Here is a 20787-nt window from a genome sequence, read left to right on the forward strand (position 1 = left end):
AAATAGACATGATGACGCTTCTTCCCTGGAAATTTCATGGCAATCGGACCGTCAGTCAGACCGAAACGGGTTAAGGAATATCCGGAGGAATCCTTATGGGAATATCCTGAGGAATTCCTGGAGGAATATTCGGAGCAATTTCTGGAGGAATATCTTGACAAATTTCTTGAGGAATATCCGGAGGAATTCCTAGATTAATATCTTGCGGAATTCCTGGAGGAATATCCAGAGGAATTACTGGAGGAATATCCGGAGGAATTCCTGGAGGACAAGCTGCACGAATTCCTGGAGTAATATCCGGACGAATTCCTGATGGAATATATGAACGAATTCCTGGAATAATATCCAGAGGAACTCTTAGCGGAATATACAGAGGAATTCCTGGAGAAATCTGTGGACAAATTCCTGGAGAAATATCTGGATAAATTTCTGGAAGAATATCCATAGGAACTCTTGGCGGAATTATTGGAGAAATATCCGGAGAAATTCCTGGTGATCTGAACAAATTCCTGGAGAAATATTCGGAGACATATCCGTTCAAATTCCTGGAGAAGTATCTGGACGAATTCCTGGAGGAATATCCGGAGGAACATCCAGAGGAATTCTGGGAGGAATATCTAGTCGAATTCCTGGAGCAATATGCGGAGGAATATTTGCCGGAATTCCTGGATCAAAATCCGCTTAAATTCCTGGAAGAATATTTGAAGCAAATTCTGGAGGAATATCCGAAGGAATTCCTGGAGGAATATCAGAAAGAATTGTTGGAGAAATATTTCATTTGTCTTATTTGTCTCATTCGTCTTATTTGTCTTATTTGTAGTATTTGTATTTTTTATCATATCTTATTTGGCTTATTTATCTTATATGTATCGTCTTATTTGGCTTGTTTGTCTCGTCCCTTTCATATATTTGATTTCAATGTATAAAAATATTACGTAAATTCTTGTTCGCAAATGCGAATGCACTATTTTCTAGTGTCAAGCTAGATACAAAATTGATCGCTCTCATTGCTCCTTCCTTGCCATGCATCACGAGAAAATGTGCTGTTGGCTGCTCTCCCAACATGGGTAATTTTTGTATGGAATTTAGAAAACTTGGTTGAAGTAAAAAGACTTTCCTTTAAAGTGTTATGCGGTTGCATTTACTTTTTATTACATCAAAATGATCGTTGGAAATTTTCAAAACTTTTGTCAGTTGGGTTTTGAAAAATTCGATTCCTTTATGCCTCAAATCATTGGAAAGCGGTACTGAGAAGCCAAAATTTTAGCTATACAATAATTCAGTATTTAGAGCTTAATTCAAATTTGGAAAATAGTAGGTCTACGAAATTTTCTAGGAACATTCCTTGATAAATTCCAAAGAGGTTGTCTGTGGGGATAAGCGAAATTCTTTCCCAGTTCCGAGTTACAGACATTTCAGTTCGAAAGCAACGCTCTACCGCGAGAGAGCTTACCTCAGACTATAAGCACTTTCATAGTCATTATATGCCAGGTTTCAAGGCCAAGTTATCATTTTTAATTTTGTATATCATGAGACAACTTATGCGCAGGAAAGTCGAGTTAATTTTCAAATCGAAAATATCATAGACCGAATCGAGAATAGAATCTAGCCACTGTCAACATGGTTTTCCTGAAGCACACTTTCTACTAGGCCTAGGAAGACCCACTTCTAACTTCGACACAAATATAGAATTAAAGTCTTTTTTCTTTTTTTTTCTTCATTAGCGTGAAGTCTTTTTCGATAAATTCAAGAATTTCAATTCGTTCAACAGAATCGAATATGCTTTTGAATATTTGTACCATATTGCTATTATGGACACCCTCGTGATTCCTAGAGCTTAACGTAGTTTGCAAATGAGCCCCAAGACTGTGCTGTATATCATTTTTTTTTTTTTTGATGTCATGGCAGGTGTTGATGTTTTAACAAATTGCTTCATAAATGTTCGGAACGCTGCAAATCAAAAACACTACTTTTTTTCCTATCCACACTTCGACCCATTTCAAGCACCTCACCGAGCAGAACAACCCAACCGTGGTGAAAAGTGTCGCGTATCATAAATTGTGATCGGATGCGTTCACCTACATCCTTCCATCCGGTGCTTTCAATTAATGCTACTCAACGAACGGTTGGTATTTGCGGCGGCATGCGCTTACACGTAAAGCAGCAAGCAAGTGGGTCGTTCACACTTCACACCTCGCCGGGTTGTCTGCGAATTTTAGACCGTGTGAAATGGACAGGTATTAGATATCACCCAGTGTACTGCGGGTGACGTCTTCGGTCGGAGCTTAGGTGGGCTACCACGTTTTTCGCATTAATCGAATTCCAAAGCTAGCCAACCGTTCAAGATCCCCGTTCGTTCGAAGGTAATCGCATTCAGTGTTATGATTTTCTCGCATTAATGAAACGACACCGTTGCATAATTGATTGATTTATCGTCCTCGCGCGGTTCTCAAAAGTCAATCGTCGCCCGTTGTACGTTGATGTCAATGGAGATGTTTTGATAAAACCTCTCCTCGCATTAGCGCTCGCTAGAGGTGGCCACAACTTTCAAGGTCGCAACACGCGATTCTATCAACAACTTGTGTGTTTACTGTGCCCACAGCCTCGTCGCTTAGGTGGTTCAGTGCCAAAATCCGTCGCTGTTAAATATTTCAAGCATGTTGCTGAAGAAGGCACGGTTTCCAAATCAAACAACAGCGACGAAACAGGTTTCTTGCAATTTCGCATTCAAATACCTGTTTTTTTTTCTATTATGCGACAGCTAGTTGGATCAGGCTAATGGCCTAGTTTTTTTGGCTGAATATTATCGTAAAATTGCTATTTTGGAAATTGTTTGCTCTGTTACTGTTATCAGAAGCAGTCAATTAGCTTTTTTTTAATTTCCGATACTTTATTTCAGAAAACAAAAGTGGTTAGATATTTCCTGTGTGTGCATGCCTACGAATGAGAACTACTTTTTTGAAACGTAGTAAACAAAACTAGGGCGAACGCTGACCTTCGGATAACAGTGCTTGAGTTGGAAATAAAGCGCTAATCAGATATCGTACTACATACACATCAGGGCACCGCGTCAACACGGTGCGTCCACCTATGCCTCCAGAGGAAACAGGAAGTGGATATTTAAATTGTGCATTTTTTCTCATTTCTATGTCACCCCACATTGCTAGCATCGTATCGGCTTCCACCACATCATGCGTGGTCTTAGGTACTACCTGGAAGGCAAAGCACAGTGCAAACTGCATTTTTTATGGTTTACAGCCTATCCGTCACTTTTTCCTCCACTTTTACTCAGCTCCAATGATGCACATTAGCAAGTCTGTCCCTTCCTGTGCCTGCCTCGAGTCTCGGCTTTGTGTGTTTTACCGTGTGAGCACTTGTTGGCCGACTATCCTCTCCGTTCCGTACTAACGTACGCTGATAAACCGATAGCTGAGGGAAATTTTCCCATCCGTCTGCTAGTTGTCCGTTCAACCATCCATCGTCGCCCGTCGTCGTAAGCACCTGAAGTTGTTTACGTTGATTGCACTGTTGTAAAATCAGCCAGCCAAACAAACAGAGAAACAACCGAAGAGGAAATAGTGAAGCGTTTCTTTTCAGCAGATAACATTTAGTGGGAAGGGCAAACTACGAGAGGTTTTCGCTGGAATGTACGCACCTGAATGTATGAGATGGAAACCGAAACCGTCAATCGTCAATGTCGTAAAAATTGGCGAAATGTAACTTAATTAGTTTTGAGGCATCTAATACCACGGTGCTCCCCTGACCGTTATTCACAAAAAAATCTCCATTAAAACTAATACCTGGAGCTGAATTCTGGGGCTCTACTGCATCTCTGGAAGAAATTTGAAAAAAAAAATCGGAGTAACGCCCTTTTTAAGACGTAACTGCATGGTATCGAAGAAAATCAATATAACTAGCTGACCCGACGAACTTTGTCTCGCCCAAAATTGGTCAATTTGGTGATATATTTTTTTACGCATACATTTTTTTTCGAAAAACCAGACACATTTTTCAAAATAATTTTTAATTTTTTCGATATTTTTGCCTTTCTCGTATACAAAGTGTACGTAAAGGCTATAGGATTAGTCCAAAACCGAACTTTTGATAGAAGGCTCGGAGACCCATAGTGTTATATACCGCCCAATCGACTCAGCTCGACGAATTGAGGTCATGTCTGTATGTATGTGTATTAGAGTGGGGCGCAGTTGTATGGAAAAACTCAAACTTCGTCCGATCAAGTGAGATCAAGGTTTTTCTGAATCGTTTTGGGACCCCAATCCACTGTGCAAAATATGGGCTCGATTGGTTGCAACCTCGCATGCCGCATCGCGTTTTAAATTTACATGGAGATTAGTATGGAAAAACGTACTTTTTTACATTTTTGCTATTAGCGACTTCAATTTATCATCAATCACGTGACTCAATACGTTAGCATATAGTCTGGAAGATGCTGAAAGACTTTGCCGAAGAAGGTACGTAGCTGGAAGGTCTACAAAAAATGTTATTACGTTCCGAAAATTAATTGTTTAAACCATATGCAAGAAATCAATGTTTCTGCCAGCACTACCGGACGACCTATGGATATCGAAATGTAAAACCCATCTTCCTTCTTATCGGATTTTTTTCTTTGTGAAATGATTCCGGATAGCTCTCATTAGCTCTAAAGCCCTATAAGATCAATTATTTTGAAATAACACTCAGTTAAATTATTGGTCTATGTAGTTTGGCAGTGCTGGCAGAATAAACGATTTTTTGCATATGGTTTGAGCACTCAATCTTCGAAGCGTTATAACTTTTTTCGTGGATGTTCCAGCAACGTGTCTTCTTCAGCAAAGTTTTTCGGCATCATTTGGGTTATACTTTAACGCAATGTGCCACTTGGTTTACGATGAACTGAAACCTCTAGTAGTAGAAATGCAAAAATATACGTTCTCCCATACTAATTTCCATACAAACTTCAAACGCGATGCGGAAAGCGAGGAAGCAAACAATCGGTCCCAAATTCTGCACAGTTGTTCAGGACCCAGAATGGCTTCGAAAAATTATTGATTTGAAAAAATGACCATGACGCCCCACTCTAATGTGTGTGTACGAAAATGAAAATGACACACTTTTTGGTACTTAGCATTAACCAATTTGCTCGCAACAAATTGCAATCGACGCGGATTGCGGTCTAGTTGTTTCCTATTGAAAATTGATTCGATCGGCCATTGCCTTTCAGAGTTATTTAAAAACCATTGTTTTTTGCCTTGGAAAAAAAATTCAAAACCGAATTTTTTTACAGAAACCGCTGCAATGCACTCAAATGTCCGCAAATAGACATAAATTGAAGGAAAAAGTAAAATCTATTCCCCTGAAGTGCAAATTTGACCTCTCTGATATGTTTTTCTCATTTTTTAATGCGCGAGAAAGGCACCACCAACGCTAGGTGGATTAATTTGGGTTTTTCATAACACTTTTCTTATTAATTTAGCAGCCAAACCAAAATTAGCACAAATCGATCTTTCCGTTATCTGATGATAATGTCAACTTAGATGACATGATTTGAAATTACCATACAAAATGCACGACAAACTATTTCACCGGAGAGATTGGATTTTGATTTTAATTTTTTTTCAACTTCATCGTAAATAGAAGCAGGGGCGTCTCGTGGACTTTTGGTACACCTGTTCTACCATCCTGCTCAAAAATATTCATCAAGCTGAGCGGTTTCGAAAGAAAGTTGTGCATTTAATCTAATATTACAACCTTTTCTTCAGTACATTCAAAGTTAATTGCCTATATGCCGGGTTAGCCACCCGGAGTGGAAATTAATTACTATGTCTGAAACTTGATTATGCATATGTACAACATGTGATAGATTTAGTTCGGAAAAGGTATTAGAGGGTAACCGCCCCTTCGGTGGGGTTTGATCCCACGACCCCAGTTCGCATGACAGGTGCTTTCCCTACTAAGCTACGAAGGACCTCCGTCGTCCACCGCAGCTTAGCGGGTACTGATGAAACCAAATTCCCAGCACCAGGTACCAGCCGATCTCTCGCAATACATTTTCAGAACTAACTCTCTCAAATGTATTTTTGTACACAATGTCAACCAAGTAGGATGAGTATTTAATATTGTCCGGCTCCTACACACTTGCTTCATCAGCAACGGCGCTCAATGAAGTAGGGTTGTGTGAGGTTGTGCCAGTTTGGTCGTCAGATCCCAACACGACCACACAAGCGAAGAGAGATCGCCACTCGAGATCAGTACATTCAAAGTTAATTGCCTATATGCCGGGTATTAAGCCACCCTTTCGGCAAAGCACAGCCCGACACTCCGACCGAGTCTAACCGAAGGTGCGTCGTTTCGTTGATTGTTCTCGCAGCGCGTCGAACGGGTTTGACTCCTGCGTGCATAGCAGAACTTGCATCTAAACGTGCTTGCTTCTCATGCGAAAGAGGATGATGTGAGGAAACGGAGAAAGCTGGCAACGCAACGCTCACGCTGGTTCTCTGCGCGCGGAGAACGAGTGAGCATACCAAGGAGGAAATTATTTCAAATCAAATCAAATCATTTGTGATGGCGCAAAACTTTAAATTTGACTTCTGGCAGCGCTGCTGTTGGTTCTTCATTATGGATCGTATACGACTGGCAAAAGCTTTCTATATGTGATGTGGTGTGGTGTGTCGGAAAAACACACATTTAGCTGCAATTTGACTCTACGCCAAGCATGTTGCGTTAACTTGATCTGCCTACGAAATATTTTGTTTCTTTAGATGTTTAGATGTTAAAATTATTGGAAATATTACTTGAAACTTTGTTTAAAAAAACAATTACTGAGTAAATTATTTGCCCTAATAATTATTTGCCTAGAAATTATTTTCCTACTTCTCACCTAAAAATGGTTAGCTGTTCCATGAACAGGTAGAACGTATGGACGAGTCGCCTCTGAATCAGTGACGGGAAATGTCATATCGATGTCATGGGACTAACTTGCTAATAACTTTTCTCACAAGTCATTTACAATAATGTTTTGCATATAAACATGTAGCCTTCAAATTACCCGAAAACTTTTTCTAATAGGTAATTTCTCTAAATGTGATATTGGCGGCGTGAGAGCCGAATTAGTGTCAGATGACATTAATGTCATGACATTCCGTGACATTTTTTTAATCTCGCTCTCATGGCTCACACTTTGTATTTAGAACAATGATCTGTTCGACAAAGTTCTAGAACCCTTTAAGTACTACATGTTGATCAAAAAATCCGAACTGTAAATGACTTTTGAAAAAAGTTATTACGAAATTAGTAATAGCAATGCCATGACATTTTTTTGACATTTCCCATCACTGCTCTGAATAGAAGAAGAAAAGGGATATAAATTAGCAAAAATTGAGCTGTCCTTTCTTGAGTGATGCGCCGTCGTCCAAATGCCAACTTTGTTTTATATATATATATATATATATATATATATATATATATATATATATATATAGCAGGGCATACAAAAAACAAGGCAGGCTCATCACGTATGTAAACATTCAGTTTGAATGTAAACATATGACGTCACTGCTATCTTCGCACAAGCTGGGCCGAGACGATGCTATACGGTCGCAGCATGCTTACTTTTGTACTCCAACATGTGGCGATAAAATATGAGTCACATTCGAAGTGTCATTTTTCTAACGAGCCTACCTTGTTTTCTGCATACCCTGATATATATAAGAAGATATCTCGTCAAATGCATATTTTCTCATCCTTCAATGAGTCGTCAGCAATAAAAGTAGCATGCTGATATACCAGTTGCATACTACAATGATGTACTAGCTTTAATTCAATGTATTAAAAACAGTAGGTATATCCTCGACGAAAATGTGTTTATTAAAATTGGTATCGATAACGAAGAGAGATTAGGGTCCATCCACAAAATACGTCACGCTCTAAGGGGGAGGGGGTTCCGAGCTAGGATGAGATGTGCCAAGTAGTCATTAAAAATCGTACCGATTTTCTGTCACAATCGTACCGGTTGCTGATTGTTTGAAAATGACAATCAATTACTTCGATTGGTGGCGGCGCGTTTTTCGTAGGGCAGCATGTTGTTAGTTTGGCCGTGTTGCTGGTTTGTAAAGTTGATATTAGGCAAAACACGTAAATGTTTGAGTTCCAGTTTTTTGGGACAAAATTAATTTATATTGAACTGCAAACGCCATATGAATTTATCTAAAGGGCGGTAAAAGTTTAAAACTGTATTTTAAGCATTATCATTCACCTTTCTGTCATTTTAGATCTCAAAATCATATTTTCATTAGCGAAAACTTCTCTCTGTTAGTCTTTCGCTTCTCTTAAATAAATAATGGATTAATCGGAAAGAAAAACATCAAGTTTTGATACATGATATTTGGAAGATTTTGTACCAAATTAATTTGGATGCACTGGCGACCACCTTGTCAGAGCAACCGACTAAAAAACAACAAGGCAGTCTCAATTGAGTTGTCACATCCTATCCTTGGTTCCGAGCAGCGTGGCGATTCATATAAAAAATTTAGATTTAAGAGAGAAAAGAGAAAAAAGTGTGACAAAGGGGGAAGGGGTGGTTGAAAATCGCCAATTTTAGCATGACGTACTTTATGGATCTTCTCTTATCAAAATAACACTCTCCCTGGTTTAAAAAATGCAGATCAAACCAAAATTTCAAAATCTGAAACTCGTACATTTAAGGCTAGTGACGACAATTGGCTTCAAGTGTGGATCGCCTGGAAAATTCGAACGGATACGGAACAGCTTGTGTTTTAGTACATTATTACAGGTGACCTAAAGATTATAAACCTAATAATAGGAATAATGGCTTATTCCTAAGTAAATCCATGTCCACATTGCGAGGAAGAGAAAAACTCGAGTGCGACGTTTCCAGGACTATTAAAAATATTCGTGATAACTGCGACCGCAATATAGGTTCAAATAAAAATTGAAAAATTCGGGCATGCTGCGAAAAATACATCTCATTCCCGGCAAGGACCGTGATTCCATATTGAAAAGCAGTGCTGAAACGAACTGGACAGATTTATGGATTTATGGAGTGGGGTTATGTTCATTCATTCATTTAGTTTACATCTAAACAGATAACACTGAATCAACAATTTGACGCCACAATACACGGTTCGAGGCCGCATCTCTCCATCCTCGAATACTCCCCACGCTCGCCAAGTCATTTTGCACCTGGTCTGCCCATCTCGCTCGCTGCGCCCCACGCCGTCTCGTACCTGCCGGATCGGAAGCGATCACCATCTTTGCAGGGTTGCTGTTCGGCATTCTTGCAACATGTCCTCTCCATCGTACCCTTCCGGCTTTAGCTACCTTCTGGATACTGGGTTCGCCATAGAGCTGGGTCGTGGTTCATTCTTCGCCGCCAAACACCGTCTTCTTGCACGCCGCCAAAGATGCTCCTAAGTTCCAGGTCCTAAGCGCCCGTCTCTCGAATACTCCGAGTGCTTCCAAGTCCTCCTCGAGCATTGTCCATGTTTCATGTCCGTAGAGGACAACCGGTCTTATAAGCGTCTTGTACATGACACATTTGGTGCGGTGGCGAATCTTTTTCGACCGCAGTTTCTTCTGGAGCCCGTAGTAGGCCCGACTTCCACAGATGATGCGCCTTCGTGTTTCACGACTAACGTTGTTGTCAGCCGTTAGCAAGGATCCGAGGTAGACGAATTCCTCGACCACCTCGAAGGTATCCCCGTCTATCGTAACACTGCTTCCCAGGTGGGCCTTGTCGCGCTCGGTTCCGCCCGCAAGCATGTACTTTGTCTTTGAGGCATTCACCACCAGTCCAACTTTTGTTGCTTCACGTTTCAGGTGGCTGTACAGTTCTGCCACCTTTGCAAAAGTTCGGCCGACAATGTCCATGTCATCCGCGAAACAAATAAATTGACTGGATCTGTTGAAAATCGTACCCCGGCTGTTACACCCGGCTCTCCGCATGACACCTTCTAGCGCAATGTTGAACAACAGGCACGAAAGTCCATCACCTTGTTTTAGTCCCCGGCGCGATTCGAACGAACTGGAGTATTCGCCCGGAATCTTCACACAGTTTTGCACACCATCCACCGTTGCTTTACTCAGTCTGGTAACATTCCCAGGAAAGCTGTTCTCGTCCATAATTTTCCATAGCTCTACGCGGTCTTTACTGTCGTATGCCGCCTTGAAATCAACGAACAGATGGTGCGTTGGGACCTGGTATTCACGGCATTTTTGAAGGATTTGCCGTGCAGTAAAGATCTGGTCTGTTGTGAGCGGCCGTCAACGAAGCCGGCTTGATAACTTCCCACGAACTCATTCACTAATGGTGACAGACGACGGAAGATGACCTGGGATATCACTTTGTAGGCGTCATTAAGGAGTGGGGTTATGTCTGACACCTTAAATGTGCCTAAAGCGTACAAACGACTTCACTCATACCACGATCTTCTCGATGCTGTGCACATTTTTGTTAAATAATGCGGATTTGAAAAAGTTCGTTGACGTATACATGGATGAACTTTAGTAAAGAACAAATTGGTTACTGCTTCTTGAATTCATTACATGTACCCATGTCAATATCAATCAAAAACAAAGAATTGAAGTACAAATTGCGTTGTTTCTCATTTTTCTAATTTTTTGGAAGTTGAAAAATATGTATTTGACGAGATGTTATACACAGAATTCTGTTTCTACACGATTTCTTTCGGTCGTATTTTTGACCGTATGGCTAAACCCCTAAATAATTCAGAGAAAACTCAGATAATTATTTATATACGATAAATTTTAAATAGGGCTGCGAAATGGTGAGTTGACATCCGGGAAGGGGCGCGTAACATAGCTCTGGTCCTCACAAGTTCCAATACTCACGCTTCCACGGGTCTTCCGATGACAATTGACCGCCAGCTAAGGGTTGCGTACTTAGCTGGTAGTGCAGCCTGGGCACTGTTGTCCTTTTAAAAGGTCAATTGACATCAGCTAGAGTGAGACGGTACGTCCTGTGGGATCTGCCTAGGATGTGGTGGGGTTCGACAGTGGGCTCTGTTGAACTTCTATAAAAAGCTGCATGTGTCCCCAAGCAGGCCCTATCAAAGCGACCGTGTGCCGCTCAAAGCGCACTAGCCTAGTCCTGGTGTTGGGTGGGACTTTAAACAAATTTGACCCGGTGAACTGACCGAGCGTCTGTGCACCAAGGAGGTACGGCTCCAACAGCGTCTGTTCTGGCATCCAGCGGCTGAGTATGAAATGCTATTCCCCAAAAGCTATATCTAAGATGGCAGCCCCATCCCGGTGGATAGGGAACCCTGGCCAACAACCAACTGTTCCCGAAACATCAATTTGTTCGAGAATCCGATAATGAAAGAATAAGGATTGATTTTACGGCGACGACTCTTAGCGCGAAACAACGGACACGAATAGGAACATGGAACGTTTTAACCCTAGCCCAGCAGGGTAAATTGGCACAACTGGGACTGAGTAAAGTCCGTTGGCCAAACTTTGGAGAACACAAAACGTCGTCGGGACAAGCTCTGCTATACTCTGGTTTACGAGGTGAACACGCTCCCCGGCATCGCGGGGTTAGCTTACTACTAAGCGCTCAGGCACACTCTGTGGGAACCTTCAAGTGAAAGGATAATCGTTGTCAGATTTAGAACACAGGTTCGAAACCTTACTAGAATCCAATGTTATGCGCCAACCGATGCTGCCGATCTACAAGACAAAGAGAACTTCTACAGTCAACTCAATGCCGTCGTAGATAGAATTCCGAAGGGTGATATCAAGATCTGTTTGGGCGACTTCAATGCGAAGATCGGATCCGACAACTCGAACCATGAGCGCATTATGGGACGCCATGGTCCCGGAGAAATGAGCGATAACGGAGAGCTGTTCGCAGAATTTTGTGTTAATAACGACATGGTGATCGGGGGATCGCTCTTCCCTCATCGACCGGTTCACAAGGTCACGTGGGTCTCCCGTGACAGCTTTACAGAAAATCAAATCGACCACATCTGCATCAGCCGAAAATGGAAACGGAGCCTTCTTGATGTACGAGCGAGAACAATCTGGGCGAACTACGCACCCAGAGAAAACAATGGATCACCGATGAGACCTGGAGGAAGATAAAGCCGCGATAGAGCGATCGAAAACCAGAGGAGCCAAAGTCTTAGCCCGTCAACGATACGCAGCTCTTGAGAAGGAAGTAAAACGCTCATGTCGACGGGACAAGCAAGCGTGGGCAGACTCTCTGGCCGACGAAGGAGAGAGAGCCGCCGCAACCGGGGACATTCGCCTCCTCTACGTAATCTCACGACGCTTAAGCGGGGCGAAGATGAATGCAACGATGCCTGTGAAAGACGCGAATGATCAGTTATTGACCGACCCAACTGACCAGCTGAAACGCTGGTTCGAGCACTTCGAACAACTTTTTCAAGTGCCAGCCAGGCCATCACCACCTCGGCATGATCTGTCTAGGATCCGACGTATAACACGCGTCAATACCGAAGCTCCATCAATGCTAGAGATTCAAACAGCCATCCAAAGCATGAAATCGAATAAAGCCCCAGGGGTCGATCGCATATCAGCCGAGATGCTCAAAGCTGACCCCATGACATCCGCTCAACTACTGCATTGTTTATTTCGTAATATCTGGGACACCGCAACTTTCCCGGTCAACTGGATGCAAGATATCTTAGTGAAGGTGCCCAAAAAGGGTGACCTGACTGTATGCGATAACTGGCGAGGCATTATGTTGCTGTGTACCGTTCTCAAAGTTCTGTGCAAAATTATCCTAGCCCGGATTCAGGAGAAGATCGATGCGACTCTCCGGCGGCAGCAAGCCGGATTCCGTGCCGGAAGATCCTGTGTGGACCATATTGTCACGCTCCGCATCATTCTGGAGCAGGTCAACGAATAACAAGAGTCCCTTTACTTGGTATTCATTGGCTACGAAAAAGCTTTCGACCGTCTCAATCACGAGAATATGTGGGGTGCCCTGAGACGCAAGGGGGTTCCTGAGAAAATCATCAGCCTCATCGAAGCACAGTACGAGGCCTTTTCGTGTAGAGTGCTGCACAATGAGGTCCTGTCCGACCCGATCCGGGTCGTAGCTGGTGTGAGACAAGGATGTATTCTATCACCGTTACTGTTCCTCATCGTAATCGATGAGATTCTGGTAGATGCGATTGACCGTGAACCAAACCGCGGGCTGTTATGGCAGCCTATAACCATGAAGCACTTAAACGACTTCGAATTGGCTGATGACGTTGCACTCCTCGCGCAACGGCGCTCTGATATGCAGAGTAAGCTCAACGACCTTGCCGAGCGCTCCTCATCGGCAGGTTTAGTCATCAACGTCAGCAAAACCAAATCATTGGATGTAAGCCTTCCAGTTTCACAGTAGCCGGGCAACCAGTGGAGAATGTTGAAAGCTTCCAATATCTTGGTAGCCAAATGGCGTCAGACGGCGGTACCAAGATCGACATAGGCGCACGGATCAAGAAAGCAAGGGCTGCCTTTGCGAGTTTAAGAAATATCTGGAAAAACAGGCAGATAAGTGAACGCATCAAAATACGAATTTTCAACTCTAACGTGAAATCTGTGCTGTTATACGCTAGCGAAACATGGTGTGTATCAGTGGAGAACACTCAACGGCTGCACTGCCGTCATACGCATATCTGTCCCATGTTTGCTGGGATTTCCTATGTACATGGGACAATTATGCGTAGAACGGCAGTTCATTAACAGATGCCTGCGGTATATAATTCGGGCCTGGTGGCCTCACAACTGTATCTCAAACAGCGAGCTCCATCGTCGTTGTCACCAGAGGCCGATAGCAACAGAAATTCGGGATCGGAAGTGGGGCTGGGTCGGCCACACTCTACGTAGGGGCGGAAACCAAATCTGTAAACAAGCATTAGACTGGAACCCAGCGGGACATCGCAGCAAAGGCAGACCCAGAGGCTCATGGCGGCGAAGCCTCAATAAAGAAATAAAAGAAGTCGACCGAAATCTAACCTGGCAACAGGTTAAAGTGATAGCCGGGCAACGCTCAGGATGGAGATCTTTCAAGTCGGCCCTTTGCACCACCGGAGGTGTACAGGATCCATAAGTTATCTACTTTCAAGAGCGCTTCTAAATGACCATCGTTACACACTCAGTTTTTATTTCTGCAGCTCGGCCAAATCCGCACAGCCGTGTGCCCAGCAAAATAAAAACTGATATCCCGTCAGAAATGAGGTTTGTTAGCTGGGTTTCGGCAAATTATTTGCTAATTTTCAGCAACTTTGACGGATATCTCGACGAAAAACATGTTTACTGGGGCTCGGCTATTTCTGCAAACCCTGATAGTAACACTTTGATGGTTGACACCGCAAATAATACTTTTATACCATGCGGTCATTGCCAGGTCATTCTTTGCCATATCAATAATGACAGGTTGCTCTAGTTTCTCTAATGACTTGAATACTTTTTTCTCATTAAATAACATTTTGCTAGATGGTGACTCGCCCCGGAATCTAGCTTGAATATTATCATACTACGGCTATCCTTTGATGTTTTTCTTCCAACCATGAATGCAACGGCTTTGTTATCCGAGGCAACGTTGGCTTCTCCATGCAACTTGACACGACAGTCTTTCGCCATATGGCCCTTCTTTCAGCATCTGTTGCATTTACCATTAAACTTTCGTGGCTTCTGTTTGAATCCGGCGAAACCTGCAGGTTTCTCTTTACTCGTATCCACCATTCTATCCAACTTTTTCAGTTCTGCCATCAATCGCTCACGTACAACATCCAGAGGTAATTGTTTTTTTTTTCGAGATTCCCCAACGCTGTCACTAGTGGGTCGAAGGATTCTGGTAATGTCACAAATAGTTGAGAGACCATATCTATCTGCTTCTTCCATCTTCGCGCCAGCTGACTTAAGTTATCTCACCAGCTCATCGAACGCCTTCAAATGATCCTTGATCAATGATCCTTCTGTCATTTTGAGCCTAGGGAGCTGCTTCCGGATAAACGTTCGAGAGGACACCGACTTTTTGGCATACACATTCTCCAGAACAGTCAAGATTTCCTTTGCCGTAGTTTTCTCGCGGATTAGATCCAGAAGGTCATCATGAATGAAGGAAATAATTACGTTCACTGTCTTGTTATCCATTTTTGAAGCATTGCTAGTTCATCCGCACCCGAGCAGGAGCGACGACCTCGATAACAGAAATTGGTATGATTTAGCATGGGTCTACTACGAAAGGCCGAATCACAAAAGGCCGAATCACGAATGGCCGAATTACAAAAGGCCGAAAGCAAAAAAGGCCGAATGCACAAAAGGCCGAAACCACAAAAGGCCGAAATCACATAAGGCCGAATCACAAAAGGCCGAATCGCGCGCTCGCTCCGGTCCACTTTGTTGGTCTGCCGATTTAATTCAACTTTTTTTATTCAAATACCTACTTAATATAATTTAGAATATTCGGATTATTTTGTGATTTCTCACTAAAGTCTTGTGAAGTCAGTTTCTCTTAAATTGAGAGAAAATGAAATACATTTAAGAACACCGCGTTACCGTAAGTTATACAGCTTTTAGTTAAAAGCATAATAATTTGAAATTTTGATTTTGTTTAGATTCTGATGTCGCAATTAGATCATGAGTAGTGCGCATCATTAGCACAACCATGCGTCATGAAGCGCACAACTCCTACATTAATGCAAATCGACAATTCGACTGTGTGAGCCATGAATCCAGTGGAATTCAACTCGGGCTCTTGCATCAGATTTAGGAATTTATCTTTTCCCAATACTACTGATAATGATTACTATATCACCAAAGGAAGAAAAAAGAGAGCTCTTGGATTACTCCGTTACTTTAAATTGCTAATATTTATACGTATACAGTGTTCAATTATGTTCATCCTTTCATTACTGCAATGAAGATTGATCTATTATGGAATATAATAAGGATTCAAATTGACTCTGTAAACACCGTCATACAACTTCTTTCAATAATTGAAAGATTGAGCTTCGACGTTGAACTGACGTTAAATACATCAACTGAATAAGATTGATTAGATCGCTGCTTCTTCTTCTTCTTATTGGCATTACATCCCCACACTGGGACAGAGCCGCTGCTAGTAGTTACAAAACACGTGGACAAGTTTTTCTTAATGGGGCACCATAATAAAAGTAAACGTAAATTTGTGAGTATTCTATGTTCTCTTGGTTGAAAGATTGTAACTTTTGTAATGATTCGATCTTTTGTGTTATTCGGCCTTTTGAGATTCGGCCTTTTGTATCATTCGGCCATTCGTGGTTCGGCCTTTTGGGGTTTCGGCCTTTTGTGGTATGCTAGAACATTTTCGGCCTTTTGTGATTCGGCCTTCTGTGGTTCGGCCTTTTGTGATTCGGCCTTTGGACCGGATCCCTTTAGCATTGCATAAGAGGTAAAATACCAAAAAATAATACCAAAAACTTAAATGCAGAATACTTGAGGCATAACATGCTTAGGTATTTCAATACCAAACGAATGGTTATGCATTTGGTATTGAAATTCAATTTAATAACTGAGTATGTTATGGCTCAAGTATTGTGCATATTAGTATCAATAACAGAATTAGGTATTATTCAGCCAATTTCTCCTGCTCGGGCAGCTACTGGTGGGTCCATGAATGTCGCATCTAATAGCTAAACGGACTTCAAATATCTCTCCACACGAAATTCCCAATTTTCATATCCAGTCCCGGAAAACGGAACTATTCCGTGAACTGTATCCTTTCGTGAGTCGCCCATAACCTCTTGTAATGAATCGACTGCTTTGAGCGTGCTTACAGCGGCACACTAGGAGTTAACTTTCTGAAATCAGCATGGCGAAAGGCATCTAAGGTTCGATTTCTCAAAATTAAGCACTTTAATCGAAAAAATATTTGGTAGGCGTAGTAGCGGACACCATCCCTCATAACCGATACCAAATAGTTTTTCATAAAAAGTTCCTAATGAATCGCCTCCTTTGAGCGTGCTTACAGCGGCACACTAGGAGTTAACTTTTGGAAATCAGTATGGTGAAAAGCATCTAATGTTTAATATCTCGAAAATGAGCACCTTAATCAAAAAAAATATTTGGTAGGCATGGTAGTGGACACTTTCCTACATAACTGGTACCGAATAGTTTTTCGTTGAAAGTTCCAACTGTTGAGAAAACCCGCGTTAGATGCCTTTCGCCATACAAACTTCGGATGGTTAACTCATGCTGGCTATTTTGTACATATACTATAGCGCCTGGGGCCCTCCTTAGCCGTGCGGTAAGACGCGCGGCTACAAAGCAAGACCATGCTGAGGGTGGCTGGGTTCGATTCCCGGTGCCGGTCTAGGCAATTTTTGGATTAGAAATTGTCTCGACTTCCCTGGGCATAAAAGTATCATCGTATTAGCCTCATGATATACGAATGCAAAAATGGTAACTTGGCTTAGAAACCTCGCAGTCAATAACTGTGGAAGTGCTTAATGAACACTAAGCTGCGAGGCGGCTCTGTCCCAGTGTGGGGATGTAATGCCAATAAGAAGAAGAAGAAGAAGAAGAAGAAGAACTATAGCGCCTGGATGTGGCTGCGGCGAGTAGAAAATCAGCCACTGCCAATAATTCATTAGCAATGAATCGCCCGCTTTGAGCGTGCTTACAGCGGCACACTAGGAGTTAACTTTTTGAAATCAGTATGGCGAAAGGCATCTAAGGCTCGATTTCTCAGAATTAAGCACCTTCATCGATAAAATATTTGGTAGGCGTAGTAGCGGACACCATTCTTTATAACCGGTACCAGATAGTTTTTCATGAAAAGTTCCTCATTTTGAGAAAACACGCGTTAGATGTCTTTCGCCATACAAATTTCTGGGGGTTAAATCTTGCTGGCTATATGCGCATATACGATAGCGCCTGGATGGGGATGCGGCGGGTAGAAAATCAGCCACTGCCAATAATTTATACACAGTGGTTGAAACAGGAACAAAAGCTTATTGAACTGATCTTGTGGAGAAGGAGAGTTGGTAATGGAATGAACAAATTTTTTATTTAGTTCTAATCAATAGGTTGCTAGGGTGGTACTTTATAGAACCAATGGTAGCTTTGGCTCCGCATAATGTGAATATAATGCTCACGTCATAATCAACGTTGGCTGTCCTTCCCCATATGGCGATCTTGCCCCACTTTCCCCTACTCGAAACCAGATCAAAACAACCCTTTGTAATAAGCTCCAATTTTTCGGTCAAAATGCTATTTTTCATAATACACGAGGAAGATAATATTACCGCTAGGTTGATTAATCAGGGTTTAAATTCCTTCTTTTTGTAAAGGGACTCTAATAACTTTTAAAGCATTAATGTTTAGTGGAAAACATCAAGCATTGAATGCTAATAGAGCACTTATTCAACCCAACATAGTCTTCTTCAGCTAAAAAAAACTAGCTTAAATTGTTTTTTACAATCAGAAATTATTCGAAATTGATATTATAATCCACTAAATTCACGCAAAATGGAAATACGAATATCTTGGGCAAAATACACAAAATTTATCAAGCAAGTAGGTATCATCAACATGCATAAAACTCACCTATTGGAAAACAAAGCTCCACCATCCGTCACAACATTGACCGGATTCGTCAGATGATTGCCATTGGTACCAGCAGCATGTTGCTGCTGTTGCTGATGCTGATGTTGCTGCTGGTGCCCTCCTAGATGGCCATTCATGTGGTGATGATGATGGGTTCCCGGTTGCGATTGCTGCTGCTGATGGTGATGGTTGTACGGCTGGTGCTGATGAGAATGCTGATGGGCATGGGGCGGATGGTGTTGTGGATCGAAGTTGTTGTTCAGATGGTTGAAGTTACTTTGGCCGCCATCGGAAAAGGGTGCCGCTCCACTACCAGGCTGTGGTTGCTGATGCGGATGGATGGGATTTCCGGGGAAGGACTGCTTCGTCGGAATCGAAGGGGGGAAATTGTTGTTCACCGAGGGGAATGGAGATTGGCTACCACCTAAGTGGAGTGGTTCCTCTGGAACTGAAGGAGGAACGTTGGTGTTGGCACGTAGATCTCCGCGTCGCACTCGCGGGGGACTGGAGCTTCGCAACGAATTAGACCGAGCCACACTGGATGTTTTTGGAAGAACCAGTTTACCCGGTTCCCCTATGCTGCCTGTTGTTGAGGCTGCACTGGAGGTGTTATGCGGTCGAACGATGGTTTTCAGATCGAGGATTTCCGTAGGAGTAATTTCCGACGGATCAATCAACGGAAGAGGACGATTAGTGGATTTCAGTATTTGATTGTTTCCTACAATTGAGGCCCACTGCAATGGAAGCCCGACGTATCTTCCTTCTCGTTTATCGAAGCCCGTGTGGACCCGGTGCTCAAAATTGCTCGGAAAGGAAATTTGAGGCTTTTTCTTCTTTTTGGAAAACATTTTCACAACATGTACCGAATGCCACTTGCTTCAAGCTTTTCAAACCCCGGCTAATTTCCACACTCTTAGGTATGTTCACCTTTTCCGTTATTCGTACACTTTTACTATGCGATGACTAAACCAGATTGTCGCACTTACACTCTATTCTTCTCAAAGGCAAAGGAATTTGGATCACCTATATTCACGGACCTGCTCTCTTCGAGGTGACATCAGTAGGTTGCAGCTTGAATTTTTGCTACGTTCAAGAACACCCTCATTTTGAAGTACTGGAACTATCTAAAAACCAGCTTCTTGATACGGCAAAATGACAACAATTCTAAGCCACACACTCTTTGTTATTTTGCTTCCTTCACTATTTTTCGCTGAACAAATTCCCTCGCATAAACTTTTACCACTACACTACATCGCACTTCCCTTGATATTATTTGAAACACGAGACTCTGTGCTGGAACGTTGCTGGCTGTGAAGAAGCGTAGTAAGTAAAGATATGCGATATTTTGACTGCTAAGGAAGCTGTAATTGTAATAGTAGTTTATAACAGCGATCGGAACAAAATTTAGCTAGTTTTTTCATTGACCTATAACGTCATTGCCTTTGGTCTAATGATTGATCGTACAATATTGTAAAAACAATTTCTATAAAGGAAGTTATTTTTTCAGCTCCATTTTTCAATAATTGAAATTATTGTCCGAATTTGTTTAATATTAATTTAATTTTTAATGGATACAATAAACGCAAGCGAGGTTGAACAAGAGTTAAAATTATTTCACCGAATTTCTTAATAATCACCCCCAGCAGCTACCAAACCAAATTTTAGCTTAGCGTCTATCATCGAAAAAAAAACATAATCGGTGGGATTATAGCATAGTATTGTATTGTAAATATTATCGAAAGAAAACTAGGGCACACTAGCTATAAATGTTGTGAAAATCCATCTTACAACTTCCAGGTAGTATAGTATCTGGACAATAAATATCGTATACCCTTAATAAGAGTAGTTGTCAAACGCCCTGCCACTCTCTTGTCAACAAACTGCACCTACACAAGTGAAGCGCGTCGATCGCCTCGAATATCCGCGCACACAATCAAATCCAAACAACAGAAAAATGGGAGGAAAATCTTCTGCATCCCTGAGGAATCGCGATTTATTTCCGCCAACAGTGGCTCGTTCCGGGAAACATTACCAGCACTTAATGCACTAATCACCGTTATATCGTTGGCGATAAAATCCTTTCCATTTTGAACGGAAATTTGCGACAATTTTCACACGCGACAACTTCCGATACCGAAAACAACGAAGATCACAACCAATCCTCTCCGTTGCGCTGCGCGACTGTGGCAGTTTCTTTGGCGA

At 42.2% G+C, this 20787-nt stretch overlaps 1 protein-coding gene across 5 annotated transcripts in view; it reads right to left on the minus strand.

Annotated features, from left to right (window-relative positions):
* LOC134225201 (serine/threonine-protein kinase PAK mbt) overlaps positions 1 to 20787 on the minus strand; it is a 52941-nt gene extending 32154 nt beyond the window's left edge. The window contains exons 1-2 of one of the 5 annotated variants that reach the window (XM_062705078.1): positions 20640 to 20787; positions 18586 to 19893 (exon numbers count right to left, since the gene is read on the minus strand). In XM_062705078.1, the coding sequence (XP_062561062.1) occupies positions 18586 to 19433 (848 nt within the window). In that variant the 5' untranslated portion in view covers positions 19434 to 19893; positions 20640 to 20787. Of the gene's footprint in view, positions 1 to 18585; positions 19894 to 20416 lie in introns of all 5 variants that reach the window. The other 4 variants (XM_062705075.1, XM_062705076.1, XM_062705077.1 and 1 more) reach the window with 4 other exon arrangements.

Source organism: Armigeres subalbatus, chromosome 3 (genome assembly GCF_024139115.2).
Source record: "Armigeres subalbatus isolate Guangzhou_Male chromosome 3, GZ_Asu_2, whole genome shotgun sequence".
Taxonomy (NCBI): Eukaryota; Metazoa; Arthropoda; class Insecta; order Diptera; family Culicidae; genus Armigeres; species Armigeres subalbatus.